At 42.6% G+C, this 22,463-nt stretch overlaps 1 protein-coding gene across 1 annotated transcript; it reads left to right on the top strand.

Moving 5' to 3' along the window:
- Positions 1-216: 216 nt before the first annotated feature.
- Positions 217-7,587, top strand: LOC117052604 (dentin sialophosphoprotein-like). Its single transcript, XM_033159572.1, has 3 exons — positions 217-266; positions 4,290-4,358; positions 6,121-7,587. Exons 2-3 carry the CDS (start codon positions 4,305-4,307, stop codon positions 7,516-7,518), a joined length of 1,452 nt encoding a protein of 483 aa, XP_033015463.1. The 5' UTR covers positions 217-266; positions 4,290-4,304; the 3' UTR covers positions 7,519-7,587.
- The last annotated feature ends 14,876 nt before the right edge of the window (positions 7,588-22,463 follow it).

The raw sequence follows: 22,463 nt of genomic DNA, 5'->3' as shown, positions 1-22,463 counted from the left end.
AAGAAGGAGAATTTCAATTTAGTGCAAAGGCACATAATCATTTCAAGGACAAAAGGGGGGGGATTAGTGGGTTTTTGCTTAAGACCCTGTGTGAAGTCACAGTTAAGTTGCAAGGCTTTGATTGGTTGCCTAGAAGCTAAAACACTATTTAAATTCTTGCAGGGTACTTCCGTGGGTCCTTACCTCAGAGAACTGAGGCACAGAGGCATAAAAAAAACCCCATCACTAATGATTTTAAGATTGCTCATTGCAGCACAGCAAAGAAGGTAAGTGGAACATGCTTTACTTTGAAACAGACGGTTTCGTGCTGAATTTATTTAATTTTGTAAAAGGACAAACAATGTATACATATCGAGTATTTCCTACAACTAATACAGTGATCATTTGCATGAGTGCATTGACGTTTAGCAGGTAGCAAAGCTAGGGGGTTTTTTATATAAAAAACCAACAATTTTGCATAGGAAGATTAACAGCAATTAGCATTCTTTGGTTTAATGGAAGGGGGTAGAGGTAGTTTGCAAAATTATATGTATCATCAGTTTACACGATCATTTCTACTCAGCAGGCAGAAATCCCAACAGCTTCAGCTTTTCCCAGCAGGGAGAAGTTGTGATGAGGGATGCTCCCTGTTGAATTTCTGTTTGCCATAAAGGCAGATAAAGGCACAGGAGCCATATAGGAAAAGAAGGTGGCATCCTCGGCTAAGGACAGGTTGGTATGAGATCATCACTATGGCAATAGCAGCTCCTGTGTGCTATTGTCCATGGGAAGATAACAGCTCGAGACTGCCACTCAGAAGGTTCCAGGTTCCATCGCTGGCATCCCCATTGAAAAATAAAGTTTCTCAAGTAGCAGAACTGGGAGAGATACCTGCTTAGTGCAGACACCACCAGAGCAGGCAATTCTGAATCAGAAGCAGCAATGGTCTTACTTAGGTCTCTACATCATGCGTGATATCAAATGCATCGTTGCATTTAAAATGTCTCTGGGTTGTTGTTGTTTTGATAAAAATGCAAATAGCACCAGCTGGTGGTGCTGATAATCGGGACAGAGGGGAAATGTAACTCTTTTCTCCCTCACTGTGGTCTTGAGGAAAATCCACCCCCCCCCCTTTGGGTGCTGCTCATTGACATCACTCAGGGACTTCCCCTCCAAAGCAAATGCTGGCTTCAGGGGAGGGATTCTCCTCATGACCACAGCAGGGGAGGAAAGTGTTAACTTTTCCCACTGTGACTCCTGCAAGGTTGATAATTATCAGGCTCACCATGATGCTATTTGACTTTAAATGTAAACACACACACACACACACACAGTCTCTGCACATTAAATCCATGTCTAGATTGCAATGGTGGTGCTAGACACATGGCAAGCAGCCATCACAAGCAAGGACCTCATCCCCCATGTGCCCTCCATTTCTGAACTCCTACCAGGTCAGGTTCAATGAGTTACCATCAGTATACGAAGCCCTTAACGACTTGGGACCAGTTTACCTACAAGATTGCCTTTTTTATTTTATTTTTGTCCACCTGGAAATATACTTTGCTTCTTAAAAAAAAATGAAGGACAACAGCAGAGAGCCAAAAGGATTACTGGATGAAATATAAAATGCAGAAATTGACTGAGATGAGATTAGAGCCCTCCAGAACTTGAAGTGTGGGGAGTCCAATAATAAATAAATAAATAACTAAATAACTAAATGGATTGAATATTTGGATTAAGTCTATGTATAATTTGGAATGTTTAATATGGTTTTGACTGGATTGTTAATTTGGAAGATTTAATAAAAATGATTTTCAGAAAAGAAAAAAGAAATATACTTTGCTCCTGCTGTGCCCTCCAGAATTCCCCCCCCCCCCCGGATTTGTTTTGAGTGGGGGAGTTACCCAGGTTTAGTGGCAGGAAACTTACCACATTAAGATGTGGCCATCTGATTTGGTGACTGATACTACAAAGAACGCAAACTTTAGATTTCATTAAAACTTGGTTCATCCCGGGTTCCCCTTTCTAAAGCTTCCTCTGAAGCATCTGCCTACATTTCCATTTGGAACATATGGACATAGGGAGCTGCATCATACAGAGTCAGATCCTTGGTCCATTGTATGGTCCACACTGACTAGCCATGACTACAAGATTTTGGACCAGGGTCTCTCGCTACCCTGCATGGAGATTCTGGTGATGGAAACTTGGGATGCAGATGTTCAACCACTGAGCTGTGGCCCTTTTGTGGGTAACGCTTACCAGAGACACTGGGTACCAGCAAAACCCACTTGATTCTCTTGGCGATTGCTTGTGAATCACCCACCCATCTGTGGAAACCGTAAAAACCAAAAATGGTTTGAAAAGAATTTCTCAATAGGTACATTGGTTTAAACCATGCACAATAATTAACTCTTAGCTACTTTCAAAAGAGAACGTTGGTTCCCCCAGCCCTCCTTTTTTACCATGTGGAATAGTGGATTTTCTCATGTGTCTGGAGATTTCCCCTGTAGCTTTTTTCTTTCTTTCTCTCCAGCCACAGAAGGAGAGCATTTTCTCCACCTAAATGGGGATGTCACACTCATGACTGAAGGAAACCCATTATTATGAGTTTTCTGCCTCCCCTGTGGTTTTGCAACGCCTAGAACCCTGTGCTAGCTGGAAAATGCCCAGCTAAGATTGCCCTTTGCTTCATGCAGAATCTTCTAGTCAGCCATAGAAGTTATGATTAACCAACTGATGTGGCTTCTCTGGTCTTGGGTGGCACATCAAGCCCCAGGCCTGGTGTCAATAATTGAGGCCTAGATGTGTACATTTAGTGCTCTGGTGCTTGAGAACACAAAAAAGTAAAATGAAAAACCTCCACCAGCTGCAGCAGTGTTTATTGTTACCCCTGCCAGATGTTTCCAGCATAATTTACACCTTTGGAGGAATGGGCAGTGAACATTAATCAGTCTAAAAAGTGACTAGGTTTGTTTGTCATCGTGTCACTCTCTCAACACAAGAAAGGAAACCCAGATCTTGGACTTTGCAAGGAAAATGTATTATTACTCAGGCAGTAAAATTGTTACTCTGTATAATATTAAGTAGTCTCAATAGGCTTATTGAGACCGGCAGGTGAGCAACAAAGAGGATTTTATAGGATTGCATGCAAATACCCTACACTTGCAACATAAGGCCTACAGTTCTCACCCTAATTCCCGTCAAATATTCTAGAGAGAGGAAATAACAGATTAGGAGCCCTCACAGTCAGAGCTCAGTTTCAGCCACCCAGGGGGCTCCGTCCTATATATAAACGACATGGTAGAAGCAAGGACTTAATGTAATTGTGAGGGCTACATTTTGCATTCAGCACACTGCTACATTTCCAGGAATTCTGTCCCTTTTTGGAGAGACTGGTATATTTTCAGACGGGTAGTGGCTTGTCTTAGAATAGTACTGCCACCTTTCAATGAGCCCTGGGAGTCTGTGTTACACGTAGTGATGTGCCAAACTCTGTCCTTCGTTGTCTCTGATTCAAAATATAAGGTAAAAGGCAAATAAAGAGTAAAGGTAAAGGACCCCTGGATGGTTAAGTTCTGTCAAAGGCGACTATGGGGTTGTGGCGCTCATCTCGCATTTCAGGCCAAGGGAGCCGGGGTTTGTCCGCAGACGGCTTTCCAGGTCATGTGGCCAGCATGACTAAACCGCTTCTGGCACAACAGAACACCGTGACGCAAACCAGAGCACACGGAAACACTGTTTACCTTCCCGCCACAGTGGTGCATATTTATCTACTGGCACCGGTGTGCTTTCGAACTGCTAGGGTCACAAAAAATAATAATCAAAATATAAACAATAATAAACCATAAAATAAAATTTTATTTTTCGAAATGAAACAAAGCCTACAGTAAGTTGGAAAATAATGTTAATTTTTTTTTATACATCCACTTTATTTATATTTGAAAAAATTCTCCTACTTTTTCTAATTGCAGACGCTTCAATCAGATCCTCAAAACTAATCTCACTCAACACATCTGCTTCTATACTTGCTGCATAGTTGTTCTGTTGGGATTTTTATATATATACCTCAACTGAGGGTGCTATTTGCATTCTATGGCAATATTCTAACGTCAGTTTTGATTGTGGGTCAATATGAATAATATGTTTTCATTATTTAGTTATTTCCCCTAATGGTTCACTTGTTGGTTCTTCTGCCATAAACCCCCTGCCCCTATGCAAGCCAAATGAGCCTTTCTTGTATATCTCTGCTATGTAATTAAATACTCAGTGTTAGTAGTGAAATATATAATATACTTTCCATTTCCTCACAGAAAGCAATCCCAAGCATGAAGACTCTGCTTTTGCTTATATATATCATTGGTATAGCCATTGCTTCCCCGGTAAGTATACAAAATATGAAAAGTCCTAACACCACATAAATAAAAGATTTAAGGAACGTTCTGAGCTTCTGCTTAGCTTACAATAGCAGGTCTTTCACGACTGACCAGTGCCTTCTGCCTTGCTTCCTTTCACAACTAAGCTCTGTTGGATGCAATCCAAAATGCTTCAGTCTTAAAAAGTATTAAGAGTCCTGCTAATTGCAATACTTGCGTGCATGAAAATTAGGTGGATGCATAAATTCTTTGCAGAATATGGACTTAATTCTTTGGGAAACCCAGGAGTTCCATGGAAGCACCTTTCAACAAGAATGGAAAACCTGTTCATTGACATCCATTTGGTGGATTTTGCTATTTCACTGACAATCACAGAATCGTAGAGTTGGAAGGGACCACAAGGATTATCCATAGCTGTCAACTTTTTCCTTTTCTTGCGAGGAATCCTATTCGGAATTTAAGGGAATTTCCCTTAAAAAAAGGAAAAAGTTGACAGCTTTGATTATCTAGTCCAACTCCCTGCAATGCAGGAATCTTCTGCCTAATGTGGGGCTCAAACACATGACCCTGAGATTGAGAGTGTCACGCTCTACCATCTGAGTCATCTCAACTTCTTCAAAAAAAATTTTTTAGCTGTGTATCATACATGGCATTAAAATTGTTTTAATGTTATTGATTGGTTTCTAGGTATGGTTTTTGTTGAATGCTACTTAGAGTGTGACTTCAGAACAGCAGGATATAAACAATAGCTGACTAACTGGCTTCCTGGCCTTTCTGCAGTGTATATTTAATGCGGTATCAAACAGTCATAGTTTCCCTATCCCTAAGAATACTCTTGAGAGTCCCATGGACTGCAAAAAGATCGAATTTATCCATCCTTAAAAAAATCAGCCCTGAGTGCTCACTGGAAGCACAGATCCTTAAGTTGAGACTCCAGTACTTTGGCCACCTCATGAGAAGAGAAGACTCCCTAGAAAAGACCCTGATGTTGGGAAAGATGGAGGGCACAAGGAGAAGGGGACGACAGAGGATGAGATGGTTGGACAGTGTTCTCGAAGCGAATAGCATGAGTTTGGCCAAACTGCAGGAGGCAGTGAAAGATAGGCGTGCCTGGCGTGCTCTGGTCCATGGGGTCACGAAGAGTCGGACACGACTGAACGACTGAACAACAAGAAGAAGAATACTGGGAACTGTAGCTTGTTAAAGTTGCTGAGAGTTGTTATTCCCCTCGCAGAGCTACAATCCTCGAAGTGGTTTAACAACCAATTCCTCTTCCCAGGGAACTCTGGGAATTGTAGCTCTGTGAGGGGAATAGGGGCCCCCTAACAACTCTCAGCACCCTTTACAAACTACAGTTCCCAGGATTCTTTGGCTAAAGTGGTATGATGTTACTTTAAAAGTACAATGCAGATGAGGCCATATACTGCCTTTCTGCTCAGCATCAACAGCACTTTACAAAAAGAGACAAGTGCAGTATACAAAATTTAACCAATAACATCAAATATAAAAAAGCCTTAAAACAGCAGCAATAAGTTTAATAAAGCCTTTAAAAGCTGGGGGGGGGCACACACCTTTGCCTAGCGCTGAAAAGGTAGGAAATGTTGGCCCCGGTGAGTTTCATAAATGTCCTGGTACTTTGGAGCAATTAGTGAGTGTATTAGTGTCATTATGGCAGGATTTAAACTATCTCCTCCTTTTTCTGGAGATTCCATATATACCTTTGAATTGACTTAACACACTGATGTTTTATTTTACTTCTGTGTGACAGATCCAAAGAAGTGGAATTCTATTCAGGAGAGGCTATGAGGGCAATATTAATTCCATCAGTGCAGATAAAGGAGTCTTAAAGACCAGCTCTGCCGTTGCGAATGGGAACCAGCAGAATGGAGATGAGGGTCACCAGGAAGGAGAAATATTTCTGGATCTCACCAAAGAATATGCCATTGCTGAAGAAGTTTCTACAGTTGATCCTATCCGTTCCCAAGGAGGCTATCCGCACGAAACCGAGAGCCTGCTGCTCCATGAGGACAAAAACTTTGTGCAGGCCAAAGGCAACAGTCAGCCCAACACACAAAAAACCAGAGAGACCTATGCTGAATTTCCAACAGAGAAAGAGGTTGACAGCCAGGATGTAGCGCCTCTTAAAAAGATTAGCAATGCAGAACAAAATGGCTTGCAGCATTTGAGGGAGAGAAACACAGTTCATGGTCCAGTGCTGACCACAGGGGAGTCCATAGTTTCGGAAGCAGATCTGTTTGCTGGCAAACAGCACATCAAGGATTTCCATGCCAGCCGTGAGTTTGATGCGAGAAAAAATGTCCCTTATCATCTGAACAGCTACCGTTTCAGCGATGAAGGCATGCAAGGAGATGACCCAGGTTGTACTGATGACTCTGAGTCTAGTCAGCAGGTGGAGAGCCAGAGCAATTTCAGTCAGCAGACTGGAGAACCAAATAGCTCAAGTGGTTCAAATGAGGAAGAGGTGAAACAGGCCAGCAGTTCAGGGAACTCTGGAAGTCCAGAGTACTCTAATGGGTCCCCTGACTCCAGCACCTCCAGTGATTCTAGTGACTCCAATGATTCTAGCACCTCCAGTAGTTCCAGTGACTCTAGTGACTCCAGTGACTCCAGTGATTCCAGTAGTTCCAGTGATTCTAGTGACTCTAGCAGTTCTAGTGATTCTAGTGACTCTAGCAGTTCCAGTGACTCTAGTGACCCCAGCAGTTCCAGTGACTCTAGTGACTCCAGTGATTCCAGTGACTCCAGCAGTTCTAGTGATTCTAGTGACTCCAGCAGTTCTAGTGATTCTAGTGACTCTAGCAGTTCCAGTGACTCTAATGACTCCAGCAGTTCCAGTGACTCTAGTGACTCCAGCAGTTCTAGTGACTCTAGTGACTCCAGTAGTTCCAGTGACTCCAGTGACTCCAGCAGTTCCAGTGATTCCAATGACTCTAGTGACTCCAGCAGCTCCAGTGACTCAAGTAATACTTCTGAGTCTAGTGATTCCAGTGACTCCAGTGATTCTAGCAACTCTTCTGACTCCAATGACTCCAGTGGGCAAAGTGATTCCAGCAGCTCCAGTGATTCCACTGATTCTGATAGTTCCAGTGACGGTAGCACTTCCAGTGACTCTGGTGATTACAATAATTCTAGCACTGCCAAATGAGTGAGAAGTTGCTCAGATAGTACTGGTGCCACCCACAGATATCAGTACTAAGGCAAAAGCTGAAGCCTGTGAACAGAATAAGGCAAAATGGTGGAATTTGGGACAAAATTGCAATAGGGGAGTGAATGGGGACAGCAGGTCCTGTAGTACTGAAGCAATATTTTGTGTAGTTCCAAAGCGCATTTCACAAATGAAATAGCTGCCTTGCTCCATGGGGCATGGAAGGCAAATGTGATGATTCTGTCTAAATATGAATTTCCAACAATTTCAAATTATGCATGAACCCTGCTCAGTTGTGTGAAGGGGCAGCAAAGAAGCTTTGTCATTGTTGTCACATGGCTCCTTCCAGCTTCCCACACGTTCTGTACCAACACTTGCAGCATGGAGCCTGCTGTACTCAGGGGGCCTCCTTGCACAATTTGGAACCTTGATTGTGCAGGGACCGTGCATGAGGGAAGCTGGAAGTGACACATGACAACCGTGGTGGACCTCACAGCCACATTGGACTCACATATCCCCTTCACATACCCATGGGCAGATTTTGAGCGTCTTCCATCCTGACTGTTCTCTTGACTTGGCCACAGCAAAACAGAGCGCAAACCTCTAAAGAAGAAACATTTGCCATCATTATGAAACTACATTTCTCTAGGGCAGGAGGGAGAAGCATCTCCACATACCTTTCTGAGCAACCTTCCAGGAGCCACATGTCATTGGTGGGTGGGGCAAAAGTGGGTGGAGCAACGAATGGTGATTTCCCTTTTGTACAGCAGGCTGGTTTCTACACAGAACTCATGCTCCCTTCCTTGCCCTCCATCCAGACCAGCGAGAGGATCAGCAGAGCTCAAGGACCCATTCCAGCCCCACAAAAATACCCAAGGGTGCAAAGCATGTCTAGTGGTTGAGGAAGTGTAACTATGCCCTGTCACTGCTCACCTCCAGCCCGTCACTATTTTGCAGGAGGGATTCCATTGCAAGTTTAGGGCTCAAAGCACTCTGGTCTGCTTATGCAACAAGCCAGCTTTGAAAACTGCGAGGCTTCTTGTGGAAATGAAAGTGATAGGGAAATCCACCAGAACGTGTGGGAGAACTATGGAGCGATGGGAGGCCACATAACCTCCATGCAGGCAAGTCAGAATGAATGCTCAGTAAACAAATAAATAGTGGGCATTGTATGCAGAAGCCTTTTGCAAACAAATTAGGACACATCCTCAGTGAGCAGGTCATCTGCAGGTACCTGTAAGGCTTCAGGGAATCCAATCCCTCCCTCGGTAGGCAGCCAAGAAGCAGATAACAGGAAGAGTTATTCAATACTCACAGTGAGAGGCTTTGAAAATTGCCTCTCCATCCCAGTAATGGTGTTTCTCTGAGTAAAGTCCCACCCCCTCCGTCTCTCTCCTATTGTACGTCATCCCCGCGCCGGCTGATCTGTGCTTTCTGCCTCTGAGCTTTCTGTTCTACTACTCTCAATGCACGCCAGGTCCTAGGAGGAGCAGGGTCAGGAATACTTTCTAATGATAACATATCAGCCAGCTGCTCCAGCTCTGCAGCTCTCCCCCCTTTCTCTTCTGTTATCTCCCAGCTTTTCCCCTCTTTTGTCTCAGAGTCATGACCTTCTGCAAGCCACCGTTGTAAATATCTACTGCCCTCCTCTTCTCAAGAAGGCTGAGGAGAAGGAGGGGGGATGTCTCCACCATACCTCCTCTGAGGTCCAGTCCCTGACAGTACCCCTTAGTGCAGTACCCCTAAGCTTGTCCTACCATGCATACCCACCAAACCCTATGAACATATATATGAACATATATCCCTGCACATTGATACCACCACTGATGCAGATGGATTTCTATTATCAGGGTAGCACCTTCAAACAAGCTTTGGACACACACAGAGAGAGATATCCTTCAAATTCTACAGAGAGAGGGAAAGGGATCTGCTGGAAGGGGACAGCAGACAAATCCCTTACTCTTGTATTCTCTGTGGTTTTTCTGGGTTTTTCTTTTTACTTATTTTGGGGATTGTGGCTTCCTTTTTTGAGCTAGGGCGTGGAAACTTGACAACACAACAAAGCTAGTGTGCTGAAAGCTGTCAGAAGGACAAGCCCAGGCTGTGCTGTAAATATCCTGGCAGAAAAGGAACAACAACAAGAAAAAAACAACCCGCTTTCAACATGCCTCGGAAAAGTAATAATAAAAAAATCAAATGTCCAGATTTCAAACTGCGCCGTGAACAAAGGTCTTTTGTAAGCCTCAGGGGCTGCTTTATTTAAAGCTTCAGCTATTGAACAAAATAGTACCCTATTGTATATTTGGCCACATTCACGGTCCAGTCCACTTACAGACTGGGTCATAATCTTCAGGAAGGAAGAAGTTCCCACCAAAGAAGAATGAATAAGTAAGGTGGTGGGCTGGTAATTGGCAAAATTACCAGCCAAAATAAGAAAGCCTAATGATGATAATCTTGTGGAAGAATGAAAGCCTTTCTCGGATTACTTAAAGAAATACTATAGTATGATGAATTCATGAGCAGGATTTGAACCACAAGCAACAGAAGGAATTAGAGATTGTTGTATTGTTGTTATGGCATAGAAGATAGAAGATAGGGTGCAGCAAAGGGGGAGAAATGGGAAAAAGCACCATGGAAAACGGGGTGGGAAGTTGGCAAAACTGTATTATGTATTGGAGTGTATATGTGAAACTTTTGGAATTTAATAAAATATAACTGAAAAAAACAAAAAAAGCAGTGAGGTCCTGAACAGGTGAGATGCCAATAAATAATCCAAACACTGCAAAGGAAGGAAATGGTGGTGAGGGAAGCTGATCTGAAGATGGAGCAACACTTTACAAAGAACAAGAGGCTGGGAAAATATATGTAGCAATGAGGTCTGGGCATATCAGGTAGCTTGACCTAGATGTTACCTGGGAGGTGGGGGGGAGCAGTAATAAAATGGGGAAGCAATTTTACATTGAAAGGTAATCTGTTCACATTGAAAGGCAAACCTACCCAATTTGCACATCTCGAAAGAAATATATGGACCAGCCATCCTTGGAAAATTACACGTCTCTGAATTTTGCAGTGCTGTCCTCCATCCAAATAATGTGCACAAAAACACATATGCTTGATTAAAGTGTGCAAATAAATGTGTATATTGGTGGAAAATAACACACAGAAATGTGTTGGGGAAAATTACTTTGCAAAAAGCGTCTGTGTTGGGTGAAATTGCATACAAAAAATTCTCACCCAAGGCTTCCGGCGGCTGACGCCATTATGGGTGGTCGTGGGTTGCTTCGGCTGCGAAGCACCCAGTTCATCCCGGGGGTCAGGAGCCCTGCAGCCGCATAGCGGGGCTCCGGTTGGGGTGCGGGAAGAGCGTCCCGTGCCCTGGGCTCCCCGGCTGTGCCCGTTGTGGCTCCGAACCCTTCCCCCGCGCCCCCTGTAAAGGGGGAGTGGGGGTGAAGGGACTACGGAGCCGGGCTTTAGGGGACATGCCCCAACCGGGATGGAAATGCGGCGGCAAAGCCTGTGATGAGCGTCTAAGTTCTACCTGTCATTAAGGAGCTGATAAGAACCCAGAGGCTGTGAGTAATTGATTGACTCTTTGTATTCCTGGAACGCTCTGGGGGAAAGAAGAAAGGCAGCCCGCCTCCCTCCCTTCGAGTGGTGAAAGAGATTAACCCTTTAAGTGACTGCTGCTACAACAAGCATAGAAAGTACTTGGAATTTAAAAACTGAGTCTGTTGAGATCCCCCTTCGGGGGTTAACTGGGGAGAAAATATCTCCGTTTGAAGTTTTGGTCTTTACACTCCGGCTTCGGAGAAATGGCGGCGACTTGGTATGTCGTGGGAAAAATTGAGACAAAGGAAGGAAGAGACAGAAACTGAAATCTGATACTCACCCTCTCTCTCAAAATGCTGGACTTTGCGATCGCACTGGCATCGAACTCTGGTTTAAGGGATGAGGAAATGCTTACTATTTTGCAGATGGAATTGCTTAATCGGAAACTACAGGTCTTGAGTGGAATTATTCATAAAAAGGATGTACTTTCCACAGAGGAGGCTTTTCAAAAGTTCTACACAATGGAAACAAACTTTTGCAAAGAGCTGGGAGAGGTGTTTGAAGGATGGTCTGAGATGGCTGGGCAACTCCGAATGGAAGGGGGGCCGGTTTCTGGGGGTGGCAGCCCTGGAACGGGAAAATTTACAATATCCGGACCCCGAGGTGGCAGCTCGGGGACAAGGGACATAGATTTAAGATTTTTACAAGAAGAAGGAGCCAAAGAATCGGAGGAGCCCAGATTGGAGACGAGGAACGCCCTGAGGCTCGATGCTGGGTTTGTTGTGGACGCTGCCTGGATCTGTGGACACTCAGAGGAAGACAATGGGAGATTTGGCTATGGAGAAAGACAGAAAAAGACAATGGAGAGAGGAGGAGTGGGTTGAAGTATTAAATGTATAATCTAAATGGTCTGCCATGGCATCCGAAATCCGAGTGTGGAGTCTGTTAATTACAAGATTACTTTAAATAAGTAAGGAGATATTGAATTTTAAGTTAAAAGCAGCATGATAAAGGACAGAAGAAATAAGTTTAGCTATAAGAATATTTGGTTATGATTTAGGTTATAATGCTAAGATGGAGATAAGTATGTTTGTTTGTTTTTTAAGTAAAGTTAAAAAATTTTATAGAGAAAAGTTGTTAAGGAAATAGTATATTGAATTAAAATCGAAGGTGAAAAGGCGGGGGAAGTCAAACGTCAAGATTCGGAACTAGAATTTTTTTTTTTTGTAAGGTATATAAACAAGAAGAAGAATCCTGACTTTATGTGTATTTGTATTTGTTTTTGTATTTGTAGGTGTGGGGTTGGGTTTGTGTTTTATTATGAAAATGCTAATAAAATTCTGTTTAAAAAAAAAAAATTCTCACCCAAATGCTGAAGAGTGTTTTCTTAAAACACACACACACAATAATTTCAAAATGATGTGGAAATGTGAAAAACTGGACTTTTGGTTTAAAAAACAAGAAACAGAGAGAAAAGACAAAAATTGACATGTCCTCCCATTCTGGGGAAGTGGGCAGAGTTTTTTTTTTTTTTTTAAAAAAAAATACAGCCGAGGAAGGGTTATGGTATGGGTATTTAAAATTGCGAAGTTATGCCCAATGTAGAGAAAGTTAGATGGTTAGGTGGAGATTTGGTCTGAACCAACAGGACACTGATTCTGCAGCTGCCACAGCAGTGTGCATCCTGCCTTCTTTATAATACATGGTTCTGCCCTGAGTAATGTTGCCTCTTTTCCCTCCACTTGGTTTCAGAAAGCGTTTGATTCCACTTCCTAGGCAGCCATAATGCTTCATCTAGTGAAACGAGAGTGGAACCCAGCCCACATTCCCCTTTCCTTTCCCTCCCTAATTTTCTCACTAAAATGCTTACTTTCAGAAAAAAATGGAGTATTTATAGACAAGGGGTAGGGATCAAGAGAAAGCTGAAAATGCAGTTTAAGTATACAAGCCGATCCTTCCATAGGGCCGTATGTAATTTGGAGAGTTGTCCCTTTACTTTGCTGGAGTCGTCAAAGTGATCATGGTTACTCGGTAAAGTTTTCCAGCGTGGTGCCATATTGTCTTTCGGTGAATCACCAGCACTGAACATGGCTTCAATATGTTGTTGTTGTTGTTGTTTAGTCATTTAGTCGTGTCCGACTCTTCATGACCCCATGGACCAGAGCACGCCAGGCACTCCTGTCTTCCACTGCCTCCCGCAGTTTGGTCAGACTCATGTTGGTAGCTTTGAGAACACTGTCCAACCATCTTGTCCTCTGTCCTCCCCTTTTCCTTGTGCCCTCAATCTTTCCCAACACCAGGGTCTTTTCCAGGGGGTCTTCTCTTCTCATGATGTGGCCAAAGTAAGGGGAAAGGGGGGGTGTTGAGCTTTCATTATCTGAAAAATTGATGATAACAATAAGAAATATTATCTCTTTTTATAAATAAAATTCATTTATTTGGTTTTTCAAATTAAAATTTTACAGAGATATCAAACATAAATAATAAAAGCAAGATTCCAAGGAATCTCCTGGACTTCCATCCTCCCCTTTGTGGTCCTATCATTAATTTTTTCCTCCCGCATCTTTTATGATAATCCAAACCCTATACCTCTTCCGTTATGTCCAGAATTCAACCTTAAAGTACAAGTGATATTCCAATCCTATTGATGATTTTAACTGTTTACATTGGTGTTTAAGGTAAGTTATAAATTCCCCCCATTCCTTGTTAAAATTTTGGTCTTTTTGGTTTCTGACTCTTCCGGTCATTTTAGCCATTTCAGCATAGTCCATAAACTTCATCTGTCATTTTTCTCTGGTAGGAATTTTATCTTCTTTCCACCTCTGGGCCAGTAGCATCCATGCAGCTGTGGTCGCATACATAAATAGTCTTTTCTGCTCCTTTGAGATTTCGGCACCTAGAATTCCTAAAAGGAAGGCTTCGGGCTTTTTAACAAAAGTTATTTCAACTCATTAGAAATCATTTCCCAAAATCCTTTTACTACCTAACAATTCCACCACATATGATAAAAAGGTGCCTTCTTTTTCCTAACATTCCCAGCATACATTTGAGCATGTTTTATACATTTTTTTTTTGCTAATTTACTAGGCGTTAAATTTTCTTTCAACGTGTAACATGCTGTGAACTTTAAATCCCAATAACATAAACAGTAAGAAATATTCTCAATGATTACTCTGCACCCTTATTTTCAAGAGAAAATATGTAGTTTTAGCGTCAGCTGAAGAAAAACACAGATTTCTGTGGGCTTTTTTACTGCTCTTGAGTGTGGTGAAGTTGGGATTCTGTCAGGCAGCTGAGGCTTAGTGGTAGTCTACCTGTTTTTCATGCAGAAGGCCCACGTTTCAGTCCCTAGCATCTTCAGGTAGGGCTGGGAATGTTCCATGTCTGAAATCCTGCCAGCCAGGGTAGACCAGGGGTCGGCAAACTAAGGCCCGGGGGCCTGGATGCGCCCCCCCGGCTCATAAATCTGGCCTGCGTCACGAAGGTGGAATCCATCAGGAAGTCAAGACTCCTGGCGATGGTGACGGGAGGAAGAGGCCAAGCGGCGGCGGCTCTGCCACTCAAATGTCTGGTTTACCTCAGCGGCGTTTGATTGGCAGAGACCTGGCGCAGCGTTTGATTGATATAGCCGCCTCTCAGCCTCTTCCCCTCATTGCCAGCAGAGCCACCGCCACTCGGCCCCTACCTCCTGTTACCGGCAGAGCTGCCGCCGCTTGCCCTCTTCCTCCCGTCGCCACCGCCAGGAGTCTCAGCTTCACGGCAGGTTCCAGCTTCGCGGCATGGCCCCTTCCTCCCGTCAGCGTCACATCGCTGCCCTGGTGCTCCTTTGGGCCAGAGAGCGGAGCGGATGAGCTCGCTTTGCCTACCCACAAGAAGAAGCAGCAGTGGTGGTGGTGGCAGCCCCTGGGAAGGTAGGCGCAGCGGCTGGGGCTGGGGGGTGGGGAGCAGGACTACTTACGCCCCTCGCCTCTTCTTCCAGCTCCCCCCTGGTGCCGCTTCTCCATCCCACCACAAGGTCTGAGGAACAGTGGACCGGCCCGCGGCTAAAAAAAATTGCTGACCCCCTGGGGTAGACAATACTGAACACCAGTGGGTCAGGCTGCCCCAGAGGTTGCATTTCCCCACACTGGAATGCACTTGCATGGAGGGGGGACACAAACAACTGGCTGGAGTTTTAAAGGAAGGCTCCTTAGAAGCTAAATGTGGTCTGTCTTCTGGGAATGATGTCTCAGCAGTAGCATGGTGGTTTGGCGTCTTCTGAGTACAGGGATATTTTTTGCTGCACCGTGTCTTCAGCTATTATTGAAATTAAAAATAAAAACACATCCAAGTAGAATTTTCATTAATGTGTCTCTTGCCTAAGCTTTGCTCCATATTCCATTCCGTGGATAAATACAGAAGCCTCATTTGCACCCCAAACTTAAGCAGTTTAATTCTGCATAAGCCCATTGAGTCAAACGGAACTGGCTTCAAAGCAGGCGTGTTTAGAAAGGGAGCTTTATGCCACAATGTTTACTTGGAAGTAAACCCAATTGAAATCAACCAGGCTGAGTAATTGTGGTTAGGATGAGGATACTTTAAAATTGGGTGTATGTGTGTCCCCTTTCTACCACATTTTTGGCATTAGCATTGTAGTTAAAGCAAACTGGTGAGCATTAACCAAAAGAAATGTGTTGACATTTCACAGAGAAACAGTGGAGGGTTTAATACAATGGGCAGCCAATCCCCTGCATGTTTACTTAAGTATGATTGATTTCAATGGGACTTGCCCTGTGTCCAGAACAGATTAGGCTACAAATCTAAGACTCTTGGTGTTTCAGCTTAATCAACATTCATAGCGATCTCTGAATCCTTTTCTGACCTAGTGTTGTCCAAGCTGACTGGATGCAACTCTCCAGGGCAGGTGCCGTTGCATCACTTTTAGTTCACATTTAAAGGCAAATCTAGCAAATTCACTCTTTCTGTGAACTGAAGCTGTCCTTCGAAATTTGTGCTTATCTGAATTTTTTTAGGCAGTTGCCCGACTGAACAATGGTCAGCAGTTTAATTCTGCCCACCCCCTCACTGAAGACAAAGAGGAGGAGGAGAAGCATGCAGTGGGGAAGTTTGCTAGGCAAAATCCCTGGTGGCTTTTGCGAGGAAGTCAAGCGAAGACAGGTTCCTGCCTTTGCTTTTAAGTACCAGCAGAGACAGGGGGTGTCTTAGTCTGCACTGTGCAAGCTCAAGATGGAGAGGAACATTAGCCCCAAACATCCTAATTCACACTTCCCAAAAACAATACACGAACTATAAGAAGGGCTTCCTTTGAAATTTGCACTTCTCCGAATTTTGCAATGCAGTTGCAAGTCTAACCAAGTAAGGGGTACAAAAATGCATACAAGAGTGAAAATAGCATACAAAGTGCATTATATAAGCAAAGATTGCTTGCAAAAATGTATACATTGGTCAAAGCTGCATATAAAAATGGGTTTGTTAGAAGAAATTTGTATTAAGATGCAGATAAATTATAATGCATATTTTTTTTAAAAAAAAAATCCAAATTGCTGCAGAAATGTGGAGAACTGAATGTAAAATGAGGAAAATGTGAAATTGAGAGAAATGGATGGATTCCTCCATCCCAACTTGCTACTTGATCTTGTTAAACTGCTAACAGCCTTCCTCTATCACCCAGGGGGCTGAATGATTTCCCATTTTTCCTGTTGCGTTCATGATCAGTAGATTAACTGTGCATTTTCCATTCATATAAGTAATAATGAAGCTGAAATTTGTCTCTCCCCTTGTTCACTGGACTAAACCTTGCTGTAGGTCTCCTAAATTTCAAGCACCTTACAAATGATTTTCTTTTTCTAGCAGGCATGTGTTCAGGTTTCTTTTTGTTTTATTTTGATTTTATTGTTTTATCTGTATTGTTTCTCTTATGTTCCAGTAGTTAGATACTTAGATGATTAAGCAGCATGAAGCAAAAATATATTAGGAAAGCAATGCAGGAAAGAGATTACATGTTTGTTTTTAAAAGATATGTTGTATCGCCATATTGCAGACACTAAAAGTTACATCTCATTTCCTGGCATAATCAGACTCTCTGCAAATATCTTTGGCCAGTCCGAAACCACACATTTAGATAACAGTTTCCCCCCATGAGAGGATGTTGTGACTTGCAAACCTCCAGATTTCTACAGATACACTAACAGAATATAATGATGATGGTGATTAAGAAAATCTTAATATAGGAAGTTCTCTCAAATCAGCTTCAGAGCTTTGATAACCTTGTCTCAGGGCTGTTCCTACCATTAGGCAAAATGAGCCTCAGACAGCAAGGTTGCGATTTGCAGCGAGGTGTTAGAAGACAGAAAGACAAAGAGTTTGTTTCAACCAATGCACTCTGCACCTTAGATGCAGTGGAAAACAATGGTTCACCACCAGTATTTAAATGAAAATTAACTACCAGTTGGGTTGGCATTTGTACATGGAAAGGGAGGGGAGAATATTGTCTTTTGTTCCTGGCAGCAAAATTTATTGGAGGCTTCCCAGTCTTGTCTTAATTAGTCTTGTCTTCACACAGCTCAGTTCCTTTTGGATCTCATCACAGAATTATTAGAATAATGTCCCATGAAAATTCATTTTGGATTTGATTTAATAAAGTTCTTTAGCTACCAACCAACATTTTCCAAGAAAAATCAATAGTCAACTCTCAATAGACTACGTAATACCAAGCTCATGATTTACCACAAACACACAATATTTCTGCTTGGAAAGCTAAAAGAATATAACACAACTTCACAAACTAAAGCTATACAGGTTTTCAGTGAAAGTAAAGAACAACAACAACATTTGACTCCAGGCATTTCACTAATATGCTTGTTTAGGGTCCATGAAAAAAGCAGAATGCTGAACACCAGTCCTTTCTTTTCTCCACTTGAAGTGTGCTGAGCTGGCATCAGATGACAAGGTCTACTTTTGATTTTGTAGGATATTTTTGGCCTAGAGCTTCAATCGAAACCCAAACTGAGCTTCAGATCCTTATAATTAGGCCTCACTTGCTACAGCACAATGGGCTTCAGCTAGGCTTTGAAGTAAATGCCTCAATAAACCAAGTGGTTTGTGTAACTGTTAACACTAGCGTGACACAGCCAACTTGCTTCCAAAAGCCTTGGGGCAACCCCAGCCATTGGAATGGCTCTGCAAGTTCTTTGTCAAAGCAGTAGACGTACGGAGAGAAGAATAAAATCTGAGGGGAGGCTCCATGGCTGATTAAGATAAGGAAACAACAGCCCTCCCAGCTGAAATGAACTCCCTGCAATTTAGCGATTTATGGAATGTGAAATCAAAAGGATATGAAGACCTCCCTACCAATAACTGGCAGTGCTGGATTAGCCAATAGGCGGGCTAAGGACGTGCTTAGGGCACCAGCAAAGCAAGGGCACCAAAAGAAACGAGAAATATAATGGGAAAGAAATCAACACTTGATATTTCAGTCTTCGTAAGGAAAATCAGAACTTTGTTAGACTTCCTTACACTTGACTCCACAGTCTTCCTCCATTCTCCTGTCCTCTTTTTATTACTTATCCCCACCTAAACCACAGTTTCCTGGATTCAGAAGAAATGGAAAACTGCAGTTTGTTAGAACGTTTGACTAGAACCTTTAAATTCCTCCTCTCGCATGAGTTGAAGAGAGAAAAGGAAGCTTCAGGCCTGTGACTCTCTCCTGTGCACTAAATGACAAACCATGTTTTTGCCATTATGAATCTAAAATATTGCACCTGGGCTGGGATAAGTTCAAATCCCTGCTTATTCGTGATGCTTACTGGATTTCCTCAGGCCAGTAATTTCCTCTCAACTTTAGCCTATCACAGATCTGAGGATCAAGTGAAGAGTAGCACCATATATTGGGTGGTGGGGTGGGTGGTGGGTGGGATGTATCAAACTCCCTGGAAAGCAGGGGTTAAAACTAAAATGGCTTATAAATATTCCTGATGACGTTAAGGGTTCCTAAGCTGTCCTTGAAAAAGAACCAAAAATACTGTGTTAGCCCATAAGCTAAAGTCCTCTGGCTATTGCATTGCATTAATGCCTTTCCCATTTTTCTTCAGCCTGGTACAGACCACGCTAATGAAATCAGATTATGCAAAGTCTCTTTATCAGAAAAGGCAACAGGGAAGTTCTTAGTGAAAAGTATAATGGAAGGCTTGTGAAAGAGATTTATTTTGTCTCTGTAAACTATTGAAAGGCATCCCCCCACCCCCCAAAAGGATGTTGCGTCCATACAAAAAAACCTTCAATCCACCACACACAGACAACACCTTTCTGAGAACCAACTAACATGTCATACAATAGTGAGTAATCTTTCAAATTCTCTGGAACTCCTAATTAGGCTGGATGTTAAGGTAACTGAACAGGGATTCATGATCTTGTTTATTTGTCTCATTTGCCAGCACCCAAATTTAATAATAATAATAATAATAATAATAATAATAATAATAATAATAGTAATAATAATAATAATAGTAATAATTTCTACCTCGCCCATCTGACTGGGTTTCTCCAACCACTGTTGGGTGGCTTCCAACAGAAGGTTAAAAATACATTAAAACATCAGTCATTTAAAACTTCCCTAAACAGGGCTGTCTTCAGTTGTCTTCTGAATGTCATATAGTTGTTTATTTCTTTGACATCTGATGGGAGGGCATTCCAATGGGCGGGCGCCACTACCCAAAAGGCCCTCACTTTAAAAAGTGAGTTTCATCCCTAAGGACTTGAACTCAGCTCTCCTTACACTCAGGTCCAACACTAAGGGATTAAACCTCGTGACCCTCATTATCATGCAAGAAGGAAGAGTTCTGTGTTTGATAATGCCATCCCTGAGGTGTGCCTTTGAAAACTCATGATTGATAATCTGTGGCGTAACTTCAGTAACTCAGCAAACTTGGAATGGGAGCAGCAAGGGTAGTGGCCATCTTTGCCAGAACGTCCCTACCCAAAGCAACGACATTTTTTTTTTAAACCAAAAACTTGGGTCTCCTAGCCAGGTGTTTATAAGCCATTGCTGTGAAGGAAATCTGCCAGGGGTAAGGAATTTGAAGTGACATAACCTTGGTTTTCCTGTCCTACGGAGTTTTCCAGTTTGATTTGGAAACAGGACGTACGATCTCACTCTTGAGGTTTGTCTTTTTTTAAAATAATAATAATAAAAAACACCAATAGGCAATTTTCACTCTCTTCTGTTTGCTTTGCAGGGTTGAAGAATATGAAGCATAAACTTGTCTCTGTGGGATTCCTGCGCTCTTGACATGATTTACCCCATAGGCATTGAAAGGCTCACTTTCATTGCTAACCTCACCGGGGCAATCACTAATTATTAAAATCATGCTTGTGGGATGCATACTCTTACCTAGCTGTTGGGGAAAAAAACTAGTTAAAATTCTATAGGTCCCTGCAGAGAAAGTGCTTAATCAATAGGAGCTTGTTGACCTAACCGCTGTGGAGATTCTGGAGAAGCTATAACATTTCTCTCTCTTTCTCTTACATTCCATTGGTTGACTTAGTTGCTTCCTGCTCAGCTTTTAAATCATTCACTGCAACTGGTCCCATATGTCCCAAAGGGGCTTTGAACTTGTGTTCCTCTAATAGCATCCTCTCCATGACGACATGGCAAACTGCTTTTATTTCTGTGTGCATTTATTGGGTTTATATGTCGCCTGGGTTCAGTGCATCTTACTTCTTCTTCTTCTTAAAATCATTTTTATTTGATTTTACAAATACAGAGTTATAAAAATCCAAATATATATATCCATTTACAGAGATTCCTCCGAATCTCGCGACTTTTCCCCACTCCCTCCATGGTGTCCCATTTTAAACATTTAGAACTGCATATTCTTCCATACTCTAACTTTTATATCAATCCATATTGTCCATACACTACAAGTGAAATCAAAATCATGCCAGTGTTTCCATTGGCTTACAATGGTCTCCAAACAACTTATAAATTTTTCCCATTCTTTCATAAAGTTTTTGTCCTCTTGGTTTCTGAGTTTTCCAGTCTGTTTTGCCATTTCGGCTTAGTCTATCAGCTTGGTTTGCCATTCCTCTCTGGTGGGGACCTTGTCTTCTTTCCATCTCTGGGCTAGTAACATCTGGGCAGCTGTTGTTCCACACATAAAAAGTCTTTTCTTCTCTTTTGGGATGTCAGTACCTGTAATTCCTAATAGAAAAGCTCCTGGTTTTTTAAAGTTTTTTTTTTTAACAAAGGTTATTTTGCCAACTTACTAGGAGTCAAATACCACTGGTGGGTTCTGCACATCTTACAATCATTTTTCCAAACACAAATATTTCTGATCACAGTTTAAGCAATTAGCAGTGAAATCTTATTTACGTCTCTTCAGAAGTAAGTCCCATTGAGTTCAATAGGGCTTACTGTCAGCTAAGCAGTTTAATTCTCCCCACCCCTTCTTCTATCACTGAAAACAAAAAAGACAGAGAAAAAGAAGCACCCACTGTGGATGTTTGCTAGACAAAATCTCTGGTGGCTCCTATGAGAAGGTCTGTATAGTTAAAGCTATGGTTTTCCCAGTAGTAATGTATGGATGTGAGAGCTGGACCATACAGAAGACTGATCGCCGAAGAATTGATGCTTTTGAATTATGGTGCTGGAGGAGACTCTTGAGAGTCCCATGGACTGCAAAAAGATCAAAATTATCCATCCTTAAAGAAATCAGCCCTGAGTGCTCACTGGAAGGACAGATCTTGAAGTTGAGGCTCCAGTACTTTGGCCACCTCATGAGAAGAGAAGACTCCCTGGAAACGACCCTGGTGTTGGGAAAGATGGAGGGCACAAGGAGAAGGGGACGACAGAGGACGAGATGGTTGGGCAGTGTTCTTGAAGCGACTAGCATGTGTTTGGCCAAACTGCAGGAGGCAGTGGAGGATAGGGGTGCCTGGCATGCTCTGGTCCATGGGGTCACGAAGAGTCGGACACGACTGAACGACTGAACAACAACAAATGAGAAAGTCATAGGAGAGGAATGCCTACCTTTGCCTTAAAGGACCAACAGAGACAATTAGTGTCCCATTCAGCACTGTGTGTACTAAGGATGGAGGAGAAATTCAGCCCAAAGCTTCCTCATTTATGCTTCCCAAAACAATTCAGGAAACAAAGCCATCCTTTGACATTTGCACTTCTCCTAATTCTGCAGTGCAATTCTCTAGCCGAGCGATGTGTACAAAAATGCACCTACTAGGGTAAAATGTGCATACAGATGCATACAGTGGTGACAATAGCATACAACATGTGTTGTATTAGGGAAAACTGCTTTGCAAAAACGTGAGTTTTCGGGGAAACTGCATACAAAAGTGTGTGTATAGCGTGGGAAATTCGCACTAAAATGCTGGTGAATGTTCAT

Source organism: Lacerta agilis, chromosome 9, assembly GCF_009819535.1.
Source record: "Lacerta agilis isolate rLacAgi1 chromosome 9, rLacAgi1.pri, whole genome shotgun sequence".
Taxonomy (NCBI): Eukaryota; Metazoa; Chordata; class Lepidosauria; order Squamata; family Lacertidae; genus Lacerta; species Lacerta agilis.
Note: the sequence above shows the minus strand (reverse complement) of the source record. Positions and strands in the feature narration are given on the sequence as shown.